The following is a 24,732-nucleotide window of genomic DNA, read 5'->3' as shown; positions in this document are numbered from 1 at the left end:
AGAGGGAATTGATCCTCTTGAGCTCTTGTGAGAAGGTTGGGTCATCACACACACACACACACACACACACACACACACACACACACACACACACACACACACACACACACACACACATTTGATGTGGGCATTGTTGTCTCTAGTGTGGTAACCAGAATGGAGAGGAGACAGAAGGGAGAAAGAAAAAGAAGGAAAGAGGAACAGTGCTGGTCAAGGGCAACTCTAATTATAACCGGAAGTGTTTCTGATTCTGTACAACTGGAGAGCATCATTTAAATTATACATAAAATATGAAGAGGACAAGACTCATCCACTCAGGAAGGAGAACAGAACAGAGGGCGGAGAGCAGCCTGGAAGTAGAGGAACACCAACAGAAAACAAACTGCTAATAATTACCCTCTTTATTTGTCGAACATTTCTAAACAAAAATATTACATATTAACTATTAAAAGAACAATCTATAAAAATCATAATTAATTTGTTTTTATTTAAGTGGGGCCACAAATTGTGTATATGGTACTAATACACAGAATATGAAAGGGATTAAAGAATATGAGCTATTCACATTTGAATGATCCAGGCTGATATTAGATATTACACCGTGTTTTTAAATCTACACTGGTGGACCAGTAGAGTGAGAGCAAGTAGATAGTCTGTAAAATGTAGAGCTGACTCACAGGAAACGCTTTCAGCACAAACTGCGATCAAAATATCCAAGACAGAGAATCTGGGGACCTGTGAATCGGAGGCTGAACAGTGCAAAAAAACAAATACACATATCAAAATACTTTGGTGGATAAATAAATCGGAGTCTTCAGCCCAGAGTGATGATGAAGGACTTGTACACTTCTCTGTAGGCGTTCCGCAGCAGAACATAGGGGAAGCAGCTCTCCAGCATGTCCTGAGTCAGGAACGGAGACTCCTCCACGATCTAAATGAACCAGTGTTAGAAAATATCACAACTCAACTCGACAAAAATGTATCTTTGCTCCCATTGCTGATCCGAATCGGTTGAAATAAGTCCCTACAATGTTGTATTTCATATTTGTAAAGAAGACATTTTCTATAGAAGATGAGCAGCTGTAGTTTTTGGCCAATTTGACCCAAAACGGGGCAAATGCAGCAGTTGAGAAGATATTAGTTGGTAGGTAGTAGGAAATTCTGGTCTTGGTATTTTCACAAAATTTGTCAACAACACACGGTAATGTTATGTTATTATTCTTTAAATTTGTTGAGAATATAATGATTTTCTGCAGTTTAAAATCCTTGGAGTTTGTTGAGGATTGGAGAAGATTGTTCATCAGGACCAAATAAATGAATGTACTTTAATTATGGCGGACAACAATAGAAACTCGTCTGTAGTTTGGAAACGAAAAGCTCTTCTCCATCAATTTTAAACCTCAGCCCCGCTTTAAAATATGCATTACCTAATATAAAGGGTTTAAATTTTTCACTAATGACCTTTTTGTTAATGATTCATTTATTATTGCCTTACAGATAAGAAATAAGCCATTAGAGAAGCCGCTGCAGGCTTGATGGCTTATTGTATAGAGAATAGCTTCAATTAATGAATCATGGATTGTTTCCATTAGTCAAATTATAAACCCAGTCGTGCCTTATTGTGAATGTGATTAGTGGCAGACCTACCATGTGCAGGAGCAGGTACACGGATTCTCGGTTTTTCACCTCCACTCGCTCCACATTTTGTCCCAGCTGGAGCAGAGTGGAGGAGGCCGTCTGCAGAGTCAAAGGAAAAGAGACGGATCAAAAAACAAAAACTTTTATAGCAGTGGACTTGACCATGATTGGGGCAAAATAGGTCCAAACAACACTGAATATGCACTAAATGTTGTCATCTATTGGCTTTACTGAAATCATTTGTATGATACAGTCATTAAGGAATTAATGGATTAAATGATCCCAAGTAGTTTTTGCTTGTGATTGTGTAAAATGAGTCGATATCTACTTTAGACTGGAGCCTGAGCAATTTAAACCAATACAAATCTGAGACTTTCACAGAGTTTATGTTTGCCAATAAGTCTCAATGTGAAAACTTTCATTTTACAGAATGAACAATGCAGGAAAGATAAGCACTGTGTAGAATTATATTGAAACAAAATATTTTCTTAGTTCAGGTTCTAAATATTTGGTTGTAACTGTGTTATCTTTTTATTTATTGTTCTTTATAATAAAGGTTAGGTTTAAAATGTAAAATATCAAGCCTCAATTAAAATTTGTTTGTAGTAAGAGTTTCAAATCTTAGAAATAATTGTAATTTTTTTATTAAAATGTAAGTATTTGTCAATATCAGTATTGGAATTTTTGTACTCCAGAATATTAGTAACTGCCAAATATTGTCCCCTAGAAAATCCATATCAGCGGGGCTCCAGTTAAAACCCTCATTACAGGGTGCAGATCTATGAGATTTGAAATGAATTGAGCATTTAGACTCTCAGCAATTACAGAGACTGAAGATCTAGATTCAGATTGAGTTGTTGGGAACCATTGTGTTGAATCACACATGTATGAGGACGTAATATAATTTTTTTGGCCTGAATGGTAAGAAAGGTTATAAAATGTCTGCCACTCACCAGGAGAAACTCTTTGAGGTGCTGCTCTATGTTCTTGTTCTGAACGGTGAACATGGCGGCAGCCAGCTGGTTGATAGCTGTAGCTAAACAGTGGATGTTGTTGTTGTGGCCTGAGAAGATAAGAATACAAAATTCATTAGAAATGGAGAGAATGAAACAGCGTGTCCCGTAACTTTAGCCTCACAGAGGATGTTTTTGTAGTCGGACGATTAGAGTAATTAACTTAATGAGCTGTGACTCGTTTGAGGAAGTGTTCTGAGCAGATCTCCTCAGGCTGACGGGGTAAATATGTCTCAAACATGGCAGTGGAAAATGGAGACAAAGAAAGCAATCCGAGACAAACGCCACCCTGTGCCTAGATAGAAATCTTGGCTATTTGCTGCTCTTAATGTTGCAGTCCAGGCTGGGAGCCAGGCAGTCGGGGTCAGCACGGCCACATGCCAAGAGTAACCGTATCGATGCACGTCAGCCAAAGTTATCTGTCAACAAAAGTCTCTCAACAGAAACGTGTTTCACATTAACCAACATACTTCTGCTTCGGACCACGTCCGTCAGACTGGAAAGTATGATGCACAGAGAGGCTAATAGTGTTTCAGGGTGGAGTTTGTTTTTGTATCCTCTATCAGCAGCTGGAAGGAGAAGTGATTGGTAACTGGTTGAGGGCTGTCCGGAGACTAATCACTGTCAAGCAGGTTGCAGCAGATGAAAATGAATGAATGATTATGAACCTCCGTGCTCTCTGCTGTAGGACGAGTTGGAGTCCAGGGCCAGTGTCGGCAGGGACACAGCGATGTAGACGAGCAGCAAAGAGGACAGCTTGTACTCTTCATCGATGGACGTGTTGTCTGCGGGTACGACATTAAAAGATGAAACAACACTCTCACTTCCTGGTGACTCAGCAGGAATGTCACTAATAAGTTGAGCGTTACCTGTGAGCATACTGTTGATCGCTGCAACAAGGGCGGGGTCGATGTTGCATCTCAACCCTGCGGCGGACGCCAACTCAAAAACACTCAGCGTCTCCTGTGAGGTCATAAAGCAAAGAGGCATAACACTGACATGAAGTACAATCGAATCCCCCGCACATGCAGTAGCTTTATTGTTTATAAAAAGTTTCTGTTTTACATTATTTCATGTTTTTCTCTGTATCAGCATTATGTCTTCACTAAAAGTCTATGGTTTTAGATGATGTGAAATTAACCCAAAGACCCCATTCTAATTCAAACGTATATAATGTGTAACCTCGGCCACTAGAGGTCTCTCAATCAAAACAATAACAAAAGACCTAGATTGACGATGTCGTGAAGAAGCGTGGGATCATGGGAGTTGTGTCTTCACCACCATTGCCAATGAAAATCCTTCTGATGTGACTCAGGTGCAAATCAAGTTCACGGATGAGGTCACGTGTTAAAGTTTGATTCATGTTACACAGGAAATGGCCCAAGTGACCAATACAATGGGTAGCTTACTGTGTGTATCTTTTTGATAAATACAAAAAGTATCCAAGTTAAAACAAGTACTTTGCAAGTTTCAAAAACCCAAGGAGTAGTAAGTATTACTCCTGATGCATTAATATGAGCATGATAAGTATCATTTAATGTTGATGCTGGTTGAGTTTATTTTAACTATTTAGTGTCGGGCAGTACAGTAATATATCAAACGACAATCCTATGTTTTGTAAAATCTTTATTAGTAAAGTAACTTATTAACTATAGGTGAAAATTAAATGTAACGGAGTAAAAGGTGTAGTTTATCTATCTGTAATGTAGCAAAGAATGGCACAAAAGCAGATGGCTTGAAATCAAAATACTCAATTAAAGTACCAGTAAATTAAATATGGACTCTTTTATTTTGAAATTAAAAGGAAGTTGTGCATAGTTTGAACAATGTTCAGCTGAACAAGATGAGTTTCCAATGACTTGATGTTTATGGGGTTAAATTTAACGCACCATTTAAATGTTCATCGTTTTGTCGTATTTTATTGCCCATTGGCTTCACCACTAAACCACAGCCAACGCTGCTCTACTATGTGCTGTGCAGATTATGCTGCAGAATGAAAGTGGTGCACAGTCATTTCCACGACTGTACCAATAGCGAGTGTCTTTGCCTTGACACAGGTTTTTGATCTTGCCCTATTTGCGGTTGCACGGATGGTCGGCCTGTCTGTGCAAAATGTTTCCACTGATGTGGTTTAGAGTGCAGCGCTGCTCTCACGGAGGCAAGAGGGGGCTGCTGACGTCTTTGGGGTTATCCTGGCCCGGGCTGTGGCACGACTGTCATTCCTCACTCAGAGGCCAGACGTAAGTAGAGGGGGCGGGAGTTCACCAGCCACAGCCGCACAGATCTCTCCAGAGGGAGATAAGGAATTTAATTTGGTTGGTACCGGAGAATACAAAAAATGGTTCCCTGCATTGCTCCGGTTCAGCTCTACTGTTACTCACTGTCTATTATTTAGACAGATCACATTCAGCTACACATTGAGCAACAGCACGGTCTGTGTGCTTAACCTCTGATGACGCTACCCAAGGTCCCACACGTAAATATACATTAGGATATATACATGACGACAACTGTATGTTTTAAATTCAAAAGTCTCCCACATTATGTTTGCCCTCTGAAAATAAACTGTTAATATACTGTTCATAAACAGTGATGGGATGATTCCAGCACAGTGAAAACCTGCTTCTAGCACTTTACTCCTCCGTGGGAGCTCAACATATAGATGCTAAGAGCTGTGTTGTACCTTGATGTCGGCTTCAGGGGAGATGAAGTCTTTCATGTACTCGATGGGTCCCATCAGATACGGGCAGTGCTTGAGTAGGATCTAGATGTATGGATAAAATAACACACATATTACAGGAAAGACCTTTACATATACGGTCAAGGTCAAGGTCACTTCTTTGCCAGCTTTATATAACAACATATGACCCATACATTATTATTATTTCAAATTTATATATGTGATATACTTTGAGATGCTACAAAAAAAGTACTGAAAAGTAAAAATATATTAAATGGGACCTCCACCAATTTGAAACATCAGATTCTGCTTACAGGTTTCATGCGTACAACTGTAATAGTGTTGTACTACTACTGTTATTGTAAGTTGACACGGCCCCAGACAGAGATATGTGAAATCTGATAAACCGATGTCAATTGAGTCAGCGCTGGCTGGGGCCGAACTGACAGCCGTCTGTGATTGACATGCATTGTGGGTACTGTAGGCACCAGGTTTTGACAGGGAAGAAAAGTCTGCAGAATATAAAAGACGAAATCTCTCGCTGGATCAATTTCTGCATCCTGCTAAACCCTGTAGCTACCAAATCCACAGCTATTATCAACTTCAAATCCACTGAAAGCTTTAAAAGAGCCTTTCAGCTACAACATTTCATCAATAGATTAAATGTCAGAGTTTGCTCAGTTGACATAATAACCTACACAGCAATATCAATGACAATGTGTTACAAACTATTCAGACATCTATCTAAGATTTTCACATTATCAAAAGATAAAATTGTGCATTACATCTCTCAGAGAGTCCTGTGCCATCGATCTGAAGGACAGAATCACCCCGATGATCGTCATCCTCTTCAGCACGTTCTCTCCACCTTCAAGTGCATATGAAGCAGATCAGAGGTCAGTCTTATCAAAGTGTTTATTATACACTTACACACACACACACACACACACTGGATCCACCGCTGCTTTCATTAACCTGTGTGCCCTCTAAAGCAACACGGGGTGAATAAGTCATTTGTATTAGACGGTTCCTCTGATTATAAATATTCCAATAACGTTTGATACTGTGGGCTTTAATAAAACAATAGTGCCATTCTGGGAGAGGTCAAGTATTAAGATTGTGAATCACCGTTAGATTTTCTGGAAGCTTTGTAAAGATATGAAGGGAAATTGATGAAATTATTTGGTGATTGCAGCCACAGAGGGAGAATAATTAGATCCTTATAATTTCTTATTATTACAGTTGTTTTACTTGATCTTACTATTAAGTAGAGGCTTCTTCTAGTATTTTTACCTCCAAATAGAAGTTTATGTTTTCACCCCTGCCGATTTCATTGTTGGTTAGTTTCTATGTTTGTGATCAAGATTACACGAAACTTGGTTGAAGGGTGCAGTGTGATTCATGAAAGAAGACATTCAAGCCAAATAATTGTTTGCCAATAAGCATGGCAGTGATAATGGCTCCTGCTCAGAGTGATTCATCTATACTCCTCCTTCACCTCTGATTGTTTTTCCTCTTCTCCCTGTCATCGCATTCCCTCTCCTCCACTTTGTCCTCTATCTGCAGTCTCACATCTCAATTCCTTCCCTTTCATCCCCCAGCCTCCTCCTTCACATCTTGCTCCTCCTTATCTCTCCACTTCTCACCTGTCAGCCTCTTTCTGAGATTGACCATTTCCTCTGGCTTATCAAAGTTGCTGCGCATCTGTACGAGGGTGTCCATGTTCTCAATCACCAGTTTCTGACAGGACGGGGAAAAAAGAAGTGAGAGAAGCGATAAAAATCACCTTCAGGAGGGAGTTATAGGTCATAGCTGTGACAGATCTGTCGGTGGGTTCAGAGCTGCAGCAGTTGCCACTCCTCACTTCAATCATAGGTGTCAAGGTGCAGGACGCAGTGCAGCAGAACTAAGTGATTTCTTCTGCGTGACGATCGGCTGGTTTTGAAAGAGATACACGAGTTTGACAAGATGAATTAAAAGTACAAAGGTGCACACCACAAAACGTGGGACGGATCAATTTAATTCTCTTCAAGGAATAAACTGTATATGATAACCACTGTGATCAGAGATGTAGATATATATATTTAGTTTTCTCCGTGAATCTTTCTTTTTCACACAGACGATTTTTCTTTATAAACCAATATTATTCCATGTGAATGTACGATGTGTAAATGTAAATTGAAAGTGGTAACAAAGGATCATTGGGCAAGATACTCAACCTCAAATTGCCTGTGCCTACAGTGTATGAATGTGTACGTGAATGGGTGAATGCAACATGGTCTAAGTTCATAAATCCATATCATACAATATAAATTCAATTTATTAACTCATGTTTTATATCATAAACGATTGAATATATATCTATATTTTAGTATTTACTTCATCAATGTATATTAAATAACAGAAACCAAGAGAAAAGGAGAGATCGTTACAGAAAGTGAAAATACAAGATGAAGATGATCCAAAGTTGAGTGCTAATGTATCTTCAGTTTATATAGCAAAGTTGGTTTTTTTACATCATAACTCCCCAAAAAAGGCATAAATTGAAAGTTATTGCAGCTTTTTGTTTTGAATGTTACATGTTCCCTTGGTCAAGCAGAATAACCTTAAAATAAGCAACAGGTAGTGTTCAGGTGTTTTCATCAAGAGACTCTGAATACCATCTCACAGGGGCATCATCACTTTTGTACAACCTGAGGGAGGTTTATCTCATTGTTATAAAATCATCCGACTTTACTGACTGAAACCAAGAAATGTTTTTTTTTCAAAGCCTGTCCATATTCCAGGTTCAGGCAGGTTAATTTATTAAGTCATTATATTTTAGCAGATATCTCAGATAGCCTCACTCTTAGATCCACATGAACTTAAAACAGAAAAGAGCCCACTGCATCATACTTTACCTTCAGCTCGCTGACTTGAGAGGTGATGTGCCACATCAGGTTCTCACTCACGAACTTCAGGCCATATGGACCGATTAGCTCCGCCAGGGCCTGTAGCTCTGTTCAGAGGGTCACATGAATAATTCAAGAATGACGACAGCAGGGTGGCGAGGGTTCGACAGATGCTTGAATTAGCGTCGATGTCGAGCAGCAAGACACAACCCGAACGGAGCGACACTCTGCTGAAGATCAACCTGAACCTCCAGCCCATTGCATTACATTCACAGTAATACAAGGTTCGGATTGAAATTGGTTTGTGGGTGTAGCTGAATCAATGAGAGAGAGAGACAGCTGCAGCTATCAGACATGTCACTCACATCTGTATCTGTTTGGATAAGGATGTGTGTGGTTAAGAGTGGAGGTGGTTAATGGAGAGGAGAGTGAGTCACTGTGGAGTAAATATAGACAACGAGGAGGACATTACGAGGGGGCGTCCATCGGAGTGCAGCAGTCTCCAAGGTACCAGGTCTATGAGAGCCTCGTGAAGGCACCTCGGAGCATAGGTGTGAATTAAATACGTGTTTACTCGTGTGTGTGTGTGTCAGCTAAGGTCAGTGGAGGGAAAACAGCTTCAACACAGTCACGAGGAGTTGCGCTGCTCCTGCAGGCCGACACGAAAGGAGGAAGAGGAGGCTGTGGTGGAGGAGACGGACGAGCAGGGGGAGATGACAAGGAATACTTTAAGTTGACCTTAATCAGGCACTGGCAGTTTAAACTACATGAGAGGCAGCGTGAAAGAAAGAAACAGCACACACCACGGCATTAACAAGCTGTTGAGCAATAACGCTCGTTCTGCATGTGGTGACACAGGAGTGAACGAGATCAGCACAGTTGTGTCTTTGTAAACGAGTGAGTCATCTGTTGGATCTGTGACGCCCCTGAACATGAAACCTCAGAGTGCTGGGGGAACTTTCTGAAGATGCCAAGTGCAAAAACAAGCGACTTCAAAAAGTAAAAAAAGAAGGAAAGGGTTTGTTTCTTACTGATCCCTTCTTACACCTGTCATTCAAATTCTCTCACACCAAAATAAATGTTAAATTTGTGTCAGACTCCCCGGTTACAGTGACAACAAAAGCATAAATGCATGAATGCAAACTTCATGGCGAACCCAACTTTGTTTCTGCAGTGACACTGACTAGTGAAAAACTATTTTTTATACAGTAATTTACTGTATTGTCTTACTTTCTTACTATTTCAAAATACCATTATAATACAATAAAAATACAACTACTCTAGGTAGAATAACTAAAGATGTTTTGCAGTAATGTGAGTAAAGTGTTTTTACTGTATGATTACAGTGTAAACCCAGCAAAGTGAAAAAAGTTGCACTTGTTATTGTGATAATAAATCCATGAGCTTTCCGAAATGATAAGCTTCACGTTAACATGAAAGATTGAAATACTGTGGTTGAGATCTGGGACCGACCTGATATATCGGAGTACTCATCTGCTCTGAATACTGCTTCAGTATCAGACGTCTGGTTGATGAAGCAGTGCATCGTAGGACAGTGGACGATCATGGAGTTGCTGGCCTTACGCAGGAGACTCTGAAGGTACCTGAGATGCAGGAAGAAAAAAATATCCTCAGCCGAAACAAGTCAATTAAAGAAAGTGAAAGAGAGAGACAAATAACAAGCATCAACAGTGGTGGAGGAAGCAATAAAAAACCTTTTGAATTAACTGACAATGAAGTCAACTTAATTAAAAGTAACTCTGACATTTCCACTTGAGCAAAGGGAGTAAGTATTTACCTTTAATTATACTCAAAGTATTAAAAGCGAAAGTATTTGCAGACTGTAGCATTTTCCCTAATGCAACTGTCTTCAACATGATTAAAGGGGCCTGTTTATATTCAGTTTAATACAAGCATAATGCAGAGTATGTCCTATAAAATAGTGTAAAGTACATAGAATATTCATGAAAAAGGTAGTTGATGTATTTTACACTACTTGTCCGGCTCCATGTGTGTGATTATCCCTCCTGTGCTTTTCCATATATGTCGGTTATTTTGCAGGGGTCAGTGAGTTACTATATATTTGGAAATTTTTTGAATGGACACTTGAACAGCATACAAGTGGATAAACTGAGCCTCTGCATCACACACGCACCAGTTCGTGTAGAGGCTGGTGATGGTCTGCTGTCCACGTGAGTCCATCGGCTGTGTTTGCTGCAGCAGGACGCTCTTCACCAGCCGGGTGACGTCCACGTTGATGTAGCTGGAGACGCTGTACAGGGTGGCTGTGTAGGCTCGGATTCCTGCCAGCAGGTCTGAGGGCCGGGCTATCTCCTGGGTGGTCTGGTTGTAATTGGCCATTCTCACGATGATCCTGGGGAAACATGTTCCACCTACGTCACATATCGTCGGCCCAGAGTGGGATCAGTGTCGGACAGATGGGACGGGTTAAACGAGCCGTGGCGACATGGCACCACTCTCATTAGGTCAGCATTCCCTGCTCCGAGGCATCGCTGCACTCTGATTTATTTTTTGTGTTCGGGTCCCTCTCTCCCTGACTAGACTGTATTTACAATTTTGGCTATGGAGGGGTCAATCACTGGACGCATGCTGCTACTCGAGGGCGCTAATTTTAGGGTGACAGGGGAGATAATCATCAGCTAAGACAGGGAGACTAAGCAGAGCATATACACAGAAACATTAGGTTGCCCCGGTACCAAGCTCTAATCTAAACAACAGTTAACAATGAAATGACACAGAGCAAGGGAGTGACATGACGGATCTCCTCTTAAGTCTGTTTTTAAGTGGGGGCAACGTGGCCTGACACGGAGGAATCGGCTAGTGAAGCAGGATTCATCATCGTGATGGAGGAGACACTTCACAAGAGGCAAGCTCCAAATTATTCTCTAACTCAGGAGGATGAAAAACTCAAGGCAGATTTTTCAATGGGTGATGATTCAAAGATAATCTATCTTGGGATGGTTTTGACTTTAAATGCATGTGAGTATTTGATCCAAAGACTGTGTATGAAGATGGATTACATAGCTCCTCTTCCTCTCACTATACGGAAATGAAGCAATAATACCTCACTCATTAGATTCTACCATCTAGTGCCTACAACATCATTTGGAGACTGCCCAGTAACTATAGGGATGGAGCTTCGGTGTTGATGTCCCAGTCACGAGTAAAATTGATCTGACGTTATCTTTGACTTTTTAGTTTTCCAACAACCTTTTAAACCAGGGTTATGACCTATGCTGCTGCCAGCCACCAGGGGCGATCAAGATGCCTTGACTTCACTTTTGGGGAGCAGTCATGTCGTCCATGTTTACTACCTCCACCAATGAGGTTATGTTTCCCACGGGATTAATAAAGTATCCATCTATCCATCTATCCATCTATCTATCTATCTATCTATCAATCTATCTATCTATCTATCTATCTATCTATCTATGTTTTCATCTGCTAGTTAACAGGATTACACAGATATCAATAGATTTGGTTGCTATTTAACTTGTTGGAAGGATGTGGTTAGAGTCAGGGGAGAACCCGGCAAATCTTTTTGTAACATCGTGAGGCAGTTTTCGTTACTACCACTGATTTCCCAGAGGATGATTAATGGATGTTGATGTAAAGTAAGGCACATTTGGTGTGTGCAGCTTGATTGAATTTAAGGGGATTGTTTGGCCTTCAGTGAGGTTTGTGCTCTACTGAGAGCCATTCTAGTTTATTATCTACGAGTAATGTGAAAAACAGATAAAATTGGGGCATTGTGTTGCTACACTGAGGTACGGTTACACTGCACATTAATGCTCTAAATGAGGAAACACTGTGAACTGGCCAGTATGTTTTTCTCTCACAAATAAAGTGGATCCTAATGTTTGCAGGTATTTCTGACAGTAATCACCTCCACCTAGTAGGTTATGGTTTCACCTGAGAATCGGCTTCTGGGCCTCAGAAGAAACTAGTATATTTGTGCTGATGCAGATTCAGGAACAGATTTAGGTTCTCGTTTATATTTCTACCTTAAAAATAAGACTATCAAAGGATTGTTTAGCCTTGGTGGAGGTAAAAGTTGTTCATGTACCCTCGGGGGCCTTTTATACACTCTCATGTCTCATCAGATCATCTCTATTTAGTCAAACAAATATAACACTCCCTCTCTCCCCATTCAGCATACTCAGAGAGATACGTCTCCAGATGAGAGAGGAGGAACTCTGTGGGGACGACGATGTGGTCGAAGACGACGAATTCACTGCAGAGGCTGTAGGAGGAGCAGAGCTCTGTCAGCGTCAGATGCATCTTGTCAAAACTGGAGGATGGAGACAGAGAGAGAGAGACAGAGAGAAGAGGGAGGATACATCCTTAGGACAGATATTTTGACCATGGTGCGGATGTGTTGTTCTCAGACAAATAAGGTAATAAACGTTTTGGAAAAGTGTAAAGCTCTCCAGACTCGAGGCAGAGGGGAGGAAAACTGAGAGCAGGGAGAGAGACAGGATTACAACTCTACAGATTTAATTAAGGTGCTTTCTGACTGTGGCTATATATACAGAATATTACTAAAACGATGTCTCGAAATAAAAAGTGCTGCCAGTAAAACTTTTCTCCAAATGTCTGAGGTGTTTAGTTACTTATTCTAATGGCGTGTTTCACCACCTGTCAACGCTGAAGGGTAATAAAGTTCACAAGTATCTCTTCCCTGCAGGAGAAAACATCTTCTTCCCGACAATTTAAAGTAAGAAAAAAATTTGAAAACCTCTGAAGACCTGGACTGCATTAACCCTAACCTTCACAGAACCACAATCCAACACAGCATTTACTCAACTGCAGATAATGATGCTGATAATGCTGCATGTTTCCAGAAATTAGGGATGGATTAATTACAACATCTTCTGCCAGTACAGGAAAATGATTGCAGCATGAGGCAGAGTGAGATAAGTAGAGGAAGAGATTAGAGATAATGAGGGAAATATGAGCTGAGCTGACTTGGTGACGATGATCCGATCTTTCCTCAGGCTCTCGGCACCCGGTTTCTCCTTCTGGACCTCTCCTTTCTTTGGCAACGGCTTCTTCTGCTTTCTGTGGCGAGCGGCGCTGATGGTCTCGGCACAGTGCCAAGGCAGCAGCTGAGGGGTTATCAAGGTCAAGGGGGTGGGAGAGAAGAAAGAGGAGAAAAAAATCCAGGTAAGCAAATATTTAGAAAACGTGCAGAAACAGAATCTTGGGAGTTATGTCTTCACGTCACATTTCAGAATGTAAACGCTTTTTTAATATTCTCCTCAGGGGATTGGAAAAGCAACACGGCCTTAATCAACAGCAGAGTTCTAGCCCCGTCTTATCTTTTTATTCAAATTGTTCACTCTACCCGCCGCCTCCGGCTAAATCCACGTGCCGCGCTGTGACCAGAGAGCGATTATGTTTGGATATGGAGTTTGACAGAATCGATCTCCGCCACATAATTGGTTTCTTTAAACCTGGGGAAAGACTCCACCTTGTCGTTGAGCTTGCACTGCTCAGCACATATCTCTACCACCACACTGCCGGTCTGCTTGGCTATATGCTCCAGGAAGGTCACACACAGGCGCAGACTCTTCTTCTCCATGGCCTCTATCTGGAAACACAGACACAGAGCTGTGTGTGAGTGTGGAGGACAGAGTTGACTTATAAATACAAATACAAAAACAGTACAGGAATACAGATTCATGGAGAAATACATTGCAAACGGACAATGGAACAGTTTAAAGTGAGAAATCCCAATTTCCATTTGACGGCCTTACAGTAACTGAGAGAAGTTGCAAACAAGCAGATATAACATTTTGAGCAGACTATGAAAAAAAAGATATATATTATATAATTTTCACTTTCACTCAGATGATGATTTCTGCAGATGACAGAACACTGACCTCTTCTGGACAGAGGGAATGTCCACAGAAGTGGAAGTGGGAACAGACCAGAGGGAAGGCCATGAGGTAGTGCTTCATGGTCACCTCCTCCGTGCTCTGGCTGAACATCTTCTCAAAGACACGTGGGTAGAAGCTGGGAGACGAAAAAAGAAACACGACAGTTCAAGAGGAGGGGAGAGAGAGATGAAGGCAATGAGTAAATTGATGCTATAAAAACAGGGTGAAACATGCAAAAGATGGCAGCATCTATATCTGTAATATTTTAGTTTAATTTCTGGATAGTGGGAGGAAGTGGAGACGCAACGTCCATCTTTATACATAGTCTACGGTATGAACTATTCCTTGAGAAGAGAAGAGAAGAGAAGAGAAGAGAAGAGAAGAGAAGAGAAGAGAAGAGAAGAGAAGAGAAGAGAAGAGAAGAGAAGAGAAGAGACTGACCAGAATATGGACACCTCAGATGTCTCCTGCAGCAGCTCGTCCACACTGTCCACCATCCTGGTGTGAAACTGGATCACGTTCATCACCCTCGCTAAGTCGGGGTATTCCTTTATCGCCAGTGGGGCCTTGTTCACGCTTGTGTAGGCCTACAACACAACAAGGAGGCTTCATGTTGATATGTGTCTCCATCTTGTGTTGTCAATTATTATTTTGCACTTGAACAATGAACCTGTGCACGCACCTGTAATCTCAGCCAGTCCAGTCTAACCCCTCGGAAATCAAACTCCTCTTTGTTTTCCACTGCAGAGAGAAATTCCATTCCTCATTGTAAGCATTTTTTTCTCTCGTTTTAAATGTATTATAGTAAGTTGCTGTTGTAACCTTGTTTGACAGAGAGAGCAGACAGTGTTGAGACAAATGAGCTCAACAGGACTGATTCCTCCTCTGGACACACATACATGTTCTGTTATGGACAGAGACACAAAGTTTAATATATATAAATATGTATTGTTGTCTGTTTCCACTTTGGCAACATTTGCATCTAAAACCATGCAGAGTACAGAGTCAGTATACCTGTATGGTGTCATTGAGAACCAGGGCATCAAACTGTGCCAGGTACTGAACATGGTAGCGCTGTATTACATGACTGTACTTTTTCATGAGGCCATGCAGCTTCTCCATGTAGTAAAGCAGCTCCGCCATCTGACTGGGGAAATGGAAAAAAGCAAATTAACACCAAGTACTTGCACATATCTTCCGTCCCAAAAGCTCTTCGGCACAGTTTAGGATAATTACATTGCTAAAACCTAATATGCACAGCTGCTGCACTGGGGATTTTTTTTATCGCAGCGAAGGAAAACTGGATTGTTATTTTTTACTGTTATTTCTCAGGGTCAGGATTGAGAATGCAAAATCCATCCATTTACACCTACAGCCATTTAAGAGTCTACAATGAACCTGACCCCAATCTGACACAGGGAGAACAAGCAGGCAACATCCAATATATGCAAACTCCACGCATTAACTAAACTTGGATTTGAACTGGGAACCTTCTTGCTGAGAAGCGATGGTGCCAACCGCTGTAACAACATGCCACACAAGACGACACCATGAAGGAATAGAGAAATATGTGAAGACTGACGGTCAGATTATTCTGCACTGGGTCAGGACACTGTGTCATTCAGCTACATCAGCCCACGGTGTACTTCCTCTGTTCCTATGACCTACTTGTCAATGTAGTCCTCGGGCGTCTTCAGCTTCGGCATGTTCTCCGAGTGTCTGACGAGCCACAGGACCTCGTCACGGGAGAATGACAGAGCCATGAAGACAAACAGGGCCTTGGGGGATTTGATGGGAACAAGGTTTGGAGCTGGATCAAGGACTTTTTCATAGGTCATGTACCCGGATTTTCATTTTGAAGTTATAACTTGGAGTAATGAAATTATTTAAATTCCATGTGCCACTGTTAAGCTCGTTACTGTACTCCTACCTTTGGTCCCAGAAGTCCAGGTTCATCCTCCAGCACGTTGAATAATTCCTTTATCGCTCCTCTCAGAAACTGCCTCCTCTCTCTGTGCATAGCTCCGCTGTGGATGAAACAGGAAGTGGGCAAGGACATTTGGGTCTCACAGCTCATTTTAAAGTAAATAAAGATATATTAGAAAAGGTTTAAAAAAAGGTTTCTAAGTTTCCTGACAGACTCACCAGTTGACCAAAGCATGATCACGGCACTCCTTGATGTCTGCGACTCGCTTACTATATCTGAAAAAAAAAAAAACATGCTAAACAGGCAGTTATAATCCAAAAGGTTAAAGCAGTTACAGATGTTGTCACTTTGTCTTTCTGGCTTTAAGGCAGTAAATCAGTCTATCATCCGAGCTGCTTCTTCTCCAAATATTACAGTTCCCAAATCTTGCTATAACTGTTTCTTCTTTGTTATTTTGAAATAGATTAAGAACAATTTAGGAGTTTTTAATCACCAGATTCATTTGAAACTGATCTCACTTAATGTGCATAACTTGCACAGTAGAGACAAACACTTTGAAAACTAGAATTGCACACAATAGAGTGCATACCTCCGCCAAGGCAGTCCCCTTATGAAACCACATATAAATTTATGACATCCAGATTTTTTGGGGGATCAGCACCAACTTGCACACACTTATAAATATCAGTCCCCTAAACATGCCATTTCCATTATGAAGCATGAATTATTCTCTGAGATATCAATGATAAAAACGCCAATGATTAAGAAAGTGAAAAAAGGTTTTCGCCTAATCTTGCTTACAAACAAACCGACAGACAAACATTGAAAACCTCATTTGCAGAGGTAATACTTTGGTCAATACTTGCCTTAGATACTTAACACACAACTAAAGAGACCAGAGGAGAGCCCATCACCAGTTCAGACTCTTCACTCATGGCACAATTTAAAATCCATTATCCGTATTTAAGTGCCTGATATACTGCGTGCAATAAAGACTTTATTACCTTTCATCCCCCTCTCTAAAGTTGAATTACCAGCTCTGTCTATTTTTCGGAGGCCAAAGCAAAGAGAGAGAACACAGTGGAGCGGTGCAGCCTCCGTACCCCTTGATGCTGTCGAACAGGTCCTCGGAGACTTTGTGTATGTTGAGGACTTCATCCCTGGTGAGGGTGAGGTAGAGGCCGCTCCGCAGACCCATCTTCCACAGGTCCTGGGAGGCCTGGTTGCTATTCAGGCTGCTGTGGCACAACAGGAAACCGACTGCGAGAAAGACAGTAGGCAACACTCATGAACTGAAAGAGTGTTTCTCCTGCGATCAGTTGTCAGTGGTTACATCATTAAGTTTTAGGACTATTAACAAGCTATAGTTACAGTAACTGCCGTTTCTCAAAAAAGATGTTGTGGGAGAACTGGGTGTTATTGAACCTACAAAAAACTTTTTTATTTTACCTCCCAGGTAGGAAACGTTTAACCCTAACCCTAACCCCCATTGAAAACACCATGGCTAAGTAATTAACACTGCAGTAAACAAATGCCCCAAAAAAACTAAAAAGAAAGATTCAACAGGCAGGACTTGTGATGTCACAAACCTAAGAAACCAATCCTCTCAACTAGTGGTAGGAGTTAGTAACTGTGAGGGTGGAGATACTGAAAGCAGGGATGGGGCTAGTAGCATATTCATAGGTCCCTATCACAAAATGAGGAATAGTTCCATTTAAGTTTGAGGCCATTATTCTGCGGTTATTAACAATTATCCTTTATTGATAATTATTAATCAATCATATGTAATAATTGAAGAAGTCACAGTGAGGTTGGGTAATACTTACTGATGATCCATCGCTCCATCGTCTCCATGGACAAGTATTCACATGCTATCTGTAGTGGACAGCAAAAGCGTATCAGCACATTTACAATAGCATTACATGCACAAAATTCATAGTGAAGAAGAGAAAATGGTTGCCTGGAGGTGATTTTCATTTCCAGTGGTTCTTGTGAGGAAACCACTGACAAAAAGGGATCATAACATGACATCATAATGACCATAATAGAGTGTGATGATGACAGAGAACTGGAGGGTGCAGAAAAGAGAGAAGCAAGGGAGGTCATGAATCAATGAAACAAATATTTTTCTAAATTATAGACCTATAACTGAACAACAGGGAAAATGGCACAAGGTCAATATCGGGCGTGTGACAATATAAATACTGTTGTTGCCTCTTTTGACGATGAAACCATCTCTCATCCCTAGAAAAACAACATCTTCAACACGACCCCTTTCCTTTGTCTTTCTGCCTCTGTCAGAGATAAACACAAGGAGCGAGGGGGCCGGAGGGAGAACTCACTGTGTCACAACAAGCCGGGTCCAACATGGCAGCTGGAGCGCTGAGCAGGCTGAGGAGCTGGGCATTCCGCCACTGCTCCGCTGGCAGGTTCCTGCGTGGGTAGACGTTCTTCAGCGACAGCAGCGCTGCCGTCACAGACTAGGAGACAGAAAGAAAGACGGTGACTGAGGAAGCTGGAGACAGAAAGAGAGAGGGAGAGTTCAACAAAAAAGGAGAACATTACCCCAAAACCAACTGGAGGCTTAAAACCTGTGCTTTGATTGTTTGTACATAAGCCTAGTTTATGATTCAGCCCACAGACAATAGTAAACACTGTTGATAAATTAGTAAACAATGAGAGGAGGTTAGGTTTTGTCTGTCTGTTAGTTAGCAAGTAAATTCATTCTTGGAGTGGCTGCAGATCAGGGGAAGGATCCACAAATTTCTCTCACTTTTTTTAACATGGCCAGATGGAGCATTTTTCATTGATTTATAAGAGAACACTTCAGAGACGTTGATGATACTTTTTTAATTTTTAATGGATAGATATTTATTGTCTGTGCAAGATCCATATAAGAATCTGGACCTAGGGAATTTAAATGTGCTTTCATAAAGGGACTGTTGGGCCTTAGCATAGTCATGTGTCCTCTGAGTGCCCTTCCAATATCATTGTGTTGGTTCTGTGTGCAGCACTTACAAGGTACAGCTTCAGTGTCAGGCAAATGTTTGTCCTCATACATTGTCTGTGATGTTTTTCTGAGGGCTTTTAAATGGTAGAACTTTTTGTCTAGGTAGTACAAGTACATCAAATATGTTGTTCTTTGAAAAATAAAGTTCTAATAATTCAGTTCAGAGGTAACGAGCTCTGCTTGCACGAGGCACCATCTGTTAATGAATTATGTGGGAAGCCTGCTCACAGCGCTGACCTCAACCAACACCATTGGAGTGATTATGAATATTTCACCGTCTGCATCATTTAGTGCTAATGTTCTGTGTTTAATACAAAAATAATCAAAACGTTTAGACAGAGATTTAATTGAATTTTCACTTTTCGGACTAACCAATCATCTACTACCATTGTACCTTTGCACTGTGTGTGTACTAATGGACTGTATGATACTTACCTTTGTGTGAGGGCCGAACTCCTCAGTGATCTTCTTCCATGGATGCTCATACTCCACAAACATCTGGCCGAGTCGTGGGTAGGACAGGTCGCTGTAAGATTCATTACAGCAGATAAATGATCAGTGTAGAGACAAGAGGGAGGAGAAAAGTTAGACTGAAGACATTAGTGTCAGTCTAACTTTACCTGTAGAGATTTTTTAATTGATGTTTAAAGCATTCACTGATGTTTCTTTGGTGGCTGTGGACCTGAAACGACTCCTTCCCCAGGGACGAGCTGTGTGTGGTGTGCAAGTCAAATTTCACATTAAAATGTATGTGTTTGTGTTTTCTGCTCTTGTCTAAAACTAAGAAAAGCAACCTGCGGTTTTGGGAATGCATAAATAATAAATATCATGCAAAGCAGGCAGACTCAAAATGTCAGAATACAACCTGGCAGTGGGTTTGTGGTTGACTGTTGATGTCTGTGGCAACTACAATTATAATTATATATAACAATGCTCTTTCTGGCAGCTGTGGGAACCTGTACCGTCCTTTATTATTTATCATACAAGGTATATGTTGACCAAATGCTGTCTTGAGCAATAAGGGTGAGTAAATAGAAAACAGCATCCATAACAACATGTCTTAGGTGTCTGTTTTCTTTGAGCAGATTCATGTGGTCTCACCTGCATCCATTGGTCATCTCATGGGCACAGTTGAACATCCCCACTAGAGCCTTCTTGTCATCGATGCGAGAGAGCATTATGATAACTGACGTGTAGGTGACTATCAGATCCAGGTACTTCTTGGTGAAGTCAAAGTTGGTCGCCTGAAATCAGAAATTTCAGTGTAGTCTGAAACTAGTAACCCACTACATCAGCATACTACACACATATATCACATCCATGTCACAAATGGAGCCAAGTATTACACTGTCAGTGTTAAGAAGTGAAGTTCAATATTTAACCATATTTGGGGACAAATTATGGGAATTCTGATTTTGGATCATAGCACAGATATACGCAACAGAAGCATACGCCTACTACAGTTCAGCTACAGCCCTGTGAAATCTCAAGAAATACCCACAAGGCAGACTTGAGATATTGTGTTCATGAGACCAAAAGATTTGTTTTGTGAAAAGTTTGCCTTTGACCTTTTGTGTCTAAGTGAACATTTGTGCCAAATCTGAAGAAATTCCCACGCGGTTGCTGAGATGTCGTGTTCACAAACCCCAAAACATGATTTGCAAGGTCACAGTGACCTTGAAGTTTGAGCTTTTAGCATTAAATCCTAGTCAGTTTATCCATGAGCTCAGCTAAATGTTGGGACTAAATTGGAAGAATTTCCCTCGAGGCGTTCCTGAGAGATCACGTTCAAATGATTTGGACGGATGGACGGATAGACTGATAACTCACAGACATAAAGCCCCGGCTCTGGCCACTGAGCAGAAGCTTAAAAGCTGGGAATCAGCTGAAAATAATCTTAATCAGCATTATTCTCCATCAAAGATGAAACTTTATTCTTCCTACAGTTTTATAGTCTTTTGAAGTATTTGAAGTAATACATTTCTTTGTCCACTTGAAGTGGAATTTCATCACAGATGTTTTTCAGTAAGATTTTGAAAGATAACTGTATAATTTCTTAAGATTTAATCATATAAATTATGTTCAGTGAAAATTGTGCTTGATCAAATAGATCTGCGGTTATATTTGACATGAAAGGACTTGAGAGATGCTCCCCAAATAAATCCAAATACGTGAGATGCTCAATATGCCCACATCAAGCGTGCGGATCAGATGTCAGGAGACAGAGCTCACGGAAATAAACAGTAGGATATACATAATGCAAAAGGGTGGAGGTGCCAGATTAATTATGATACTGGTGAAAAAAACTGACAAACTGAACAGGAGGAGGTTGGGCGGTGAGAAACATGTAATTTGTACTTTAGGGGTAAACACCAAATTATTGAAAGTTACAGAAGAGTGAGTGATTGTCAAAATCTTCAGCAGATGTTGTGTCAGACTCACGATATCAAAGAAGCACTGACAGGCGTCTATGGCGTTCAGCAACTCATAGACATGATCCTGAATGAGAAGAATCAGATGAGAAAACTTTCAGCAACAAAGCAGCTTTTCAACCCTGTTGAGCCTCAAATGCAATTTCCTCAACATGGCATCATTTTACAGCCTAATAGTCACTGCACATCTGCACATCCCCATAACATCATGATTAGCATATTCTAACTCCTACAAATACCCATGGTGCCTTGGCCCTGGCTGCGACCTCCATCACAGAATCATGCAAATGAGCAGGGAGGTGTAACAAACGGTTATTTGGAATAAAAATCAGTTTTTTTTCCTGAATTAGAATAAACCACTCTATATGTAAATGTATTCTGGGAAGGAAAAATATTACCCAAAAAATGAATGTGCATCAGAAACAAAAGGGCCACCGCCATCGTCCTGTATTTATAAAGGGCTATTGTCATTTAAAAAAAAAAAAAAAGATGTATTGGTCTTTTACATTATTTTATCTTGATTGTTTTTCATCGTTGTGCATGGTCAGTGGCCTTTAGAAACGTATTGGAGGAGTTTATGTAAAGAATGAATGCATGAATCACCCTGAACTCTATGACGTCCAGGAAAGAGTCATAGAAGCTGGATGTGGCTGTCATCACTTCAGCTTTCTGTCGCTGGATGCTGACCAGGTTTTGCTGCGATAAACAACGATTGAACAATTTGTGAAATTTGTTTGCATAAATTTCAAGAGAAAAACATACATATATATATATATACACACAATGTTGACACAATCAGATTTTTTGTAGGAAAGAAAATGTTGCGTGAGCACTGGGTCACACTTACAATGTTTCCTCTGAAGTCAATGCTGGGGAATTTCTTGTTGATGTACTTGACGGCCGACTCCAGGGCTTTCTCCGACAGGACGGACGGACGCTGCTTTGGATCTGTGCAGATCTGTAACAGAGGTTAAAGAAATGACACGGATGTTAGCGTGTGATGAGTTTGCACATCACTCCGTGACGCCGGGAGTTCTCCTGCCCTGCAGCGGCTGTATGTGGGTCTGCTTGGCAGGATTTGAGTGTGGTTTTTTTTACTCTCTGTGTAGCAAGATTAGAGCAAAGCGCACATGTCAGCACTTTATCCCGGACTGGCTGAGAACATGACAGGCAGAGTGAGAAAGAAATGTTCTCCCCAACTCCCTCCACAACAACTGTCAAGGTGACCTTCAGCAGAACAGTTTACACCAAACTGCTCCTGTGAGGCTTTTCAGAGGCTGACAGTAGAACACTGTGCAGCAGCTGCTGAGACTGGTTGTCTTCCTGCACCAACCAGTGCAGTCTTAGTAAACAAAACAATTCCCCGACTCATATGTGGTCAGTTAGGACATTTTGCCAGGTAATCTTTGAGTCCAAGTGACAGGTGGTTAAATATGGAAGATATAACATAAATGCAGTCTAGGAATTTTATGCTCAAAAGACCAAAAACAAGTTTTTTGAGGCCAAATTGACCTTTGACATGTGGCCATCCCCATCTAATCAGCTAATCCGTGAGTCTAAGTGAACATTTGTGCCGAATTTGAATGGATTCTATCAAGTCGTTCTCAAGATAACATGTTCACATGGCAAAAAACTGTTGAGCAGTCACAGCGACCTTGACCTCCAAATTCTTCAGTGACTGTTTCTGCGGGACATGTCAAATTACCCATGGGTGTTCTTGACCACAAAAATCAAATCAATTCATGTTTGAGTCCTTTCGAAAAAAATGTACCAAATATGAAGAAATTCCCATAAGGCCATCTTGAGGAGGCATGAATCTTCAGTCTTTTAAAAATTAACCAAAAAAAGACTGAATGATTTTTATTACTGTCATTATTTGCCTTTACATGCAACATACAACTCTGACAGGGTGACAGGAAGGGGCTGTTTGTGTATGCATGTACACGGTTGATGGAAACTATTCTATTTTCTCACGATGCGAGTGTCGCTTCCTCCTTCTCGTCACATCCAGAGATTTCTGTCACATCAAAACAAACCATCGCAACCATCAACCCCTCTGTATTTGCAGCCACTTCTCAGCAGCACCCGCATTAAGGAGCTGTCAAACGATAAAACTTTTAAGTTATTGTATTGTACGAATACTTCACTACGCTGGCGTGTACGTTTCACAGCGTTCAGCTGAAGAATAACTTCGGTTTGTGGTGGGTCGTCTAAAACTTGTTTCCTGTTTGCACTTCCTCTTTGCTGAAAAAAGTCCAGTTGCATTTAAAACACTCCACTCCTGTTACGCCTGAGCCAGTGCAAAAACAAAATACTGTTATTAACAGTAAGAATAATGTCTCAGCACCATGGCTGCAGTTTGAGTAACAACTCCTGGAGCATTTCTTGCCTTTCAGAAACAGTTGGGTCCCGACATGTGCTTTGTATCCTTTTGGGACACAGTTGTATTAACTTGCAGCACAGACATAAGTATTTGTGTTTGGCTTCATAGAGTCATTATTCTTCATTTTGTAGATACAATAGTAGATGTTGATCTGTGCATATTCATTCCCATCTCCTTTTCAAAAATCTAAATAGAGCTTACTGTATACAAATCAAAATATATATTAAATTTTACTTTCATTTTAGTCGGTATCGGTTTAATAATACATTAACTTTGAGTTGCATATTTGTCCTGTGTAAAAACTGTCACAGAAGCACATTTAAAACAAAATGTACAAAGCGTATGAGTCGAAAGTGAAGTTCCTTATTTCTCCTCTCTGTCGCGCACATTAGATTTATCTTCCTTTTCTCCCTCACCTTTTTAATGTAGTTCATACGTATCAGCACCCCATTCCCTCTGTCATTGAGGATGGTAAGCTTTTCAGCCAGTTTCTGTTCGTAGGCCATTGTGGCAGACACACTGCACCTCTCCCTCCGTTCGAGCCTTGGCCTCCTGGTCCTTTGTAGCAGTCGAACCCCTGGAAACAAGTGCACCCAGAGCCTCACCCTGTCCCCAGGTCACATGGGACTCATGGCTGGGGGTGGAGCCACGAGCGGAGCTGTGCTAAGTGTCATGATCCCTCAGATGCACTGATGTATGCTTCAAAAACTGGGTATGAAATCATTAAAAAACCTATAAGAAACTTTTTTAAGTAGAAATAAAAAAATGTTAAGTTGGCTGAAGTGTTGTTTGTGGTAAAATTCTCAATTATATTTGGATTTTCAGTCACATTTTTATGAAATTAGAATTTATTAA

General features: G+C 40.9%; 1 protein-coding gene across 1 annotated transcript; it reads right to left on the bottom strand.

Moving 5' to 3' along the window:
• Positions 1-386: 386 nt before the first annotated feature.
• nckap1l (NCK associated protein 1 like) lies at positions 387-24,497 on the bottom strand. The gene is made up of 31 exons (XM_053430099.1): positions 24,294-24,497; positions 22,342-22,452; positions 22,098-22,190; positions 21,505-21,561; positions 20,164-20,306; positions 19,498-19,588; positions 18,395-18,532; positions 17,879-17,927; positions 17,156-17,312; positions 16,271-16,327; positions 16,056-16,152; positions 15,794-15,903; positions 15,140-15,272; positions 14,948-15,029; positions 14,808-14,866; positions 14,567-14,712; positions 14,129-14,261; positions 13,717-13,836; positions 13,212-13,351; positions 12,403-12,534; positions 10,378-10,596; positions 9,696-9,826; positions 8,232-8,329; positions 6,978-7,071; positions 6,117-6,199; positions 5,335-5,415; positions 3,521-3,614; positions 3,320-3,436; positions 2,592-2,701; positions 1,648-1,737; positions 387-931 (listed from the first exon to the last, which is right to left on the bottom strand). Exons 1-31 carry the CDS (start codon positions 24,381-24,383, stop codon positions 815-817), a joined length of 3,372 nt encoding a protein of 1,123 aa, XP_053286074.1. The 5' UTR covers positions 24,384-24,497; the 3' UTR covers positions 387-814.
• Between the last annotated feature and the right edge of the window lie 235 nt (positions 24,498-24,732).

This window comes from Pleuronectes platessa, chromosome 2, assembly GCF_947347685.1.
Source record: "Pleuronectes platessa chromosome 2, fPlePla1.1, whole genome shotgun sequence".
Lineage (NCBI taxonomy): Eukaryota > Metazoa > Chordata > Actinopteri > Pleuronectiformes > Pleuronectidae > Pleuronectes > Pleuronectes platessa.
The sequence above is the reverse complement of the archived record's forward strand: the minus strand, read 5'-3'. Positions and strand labels throughout refer to the sequence as shown.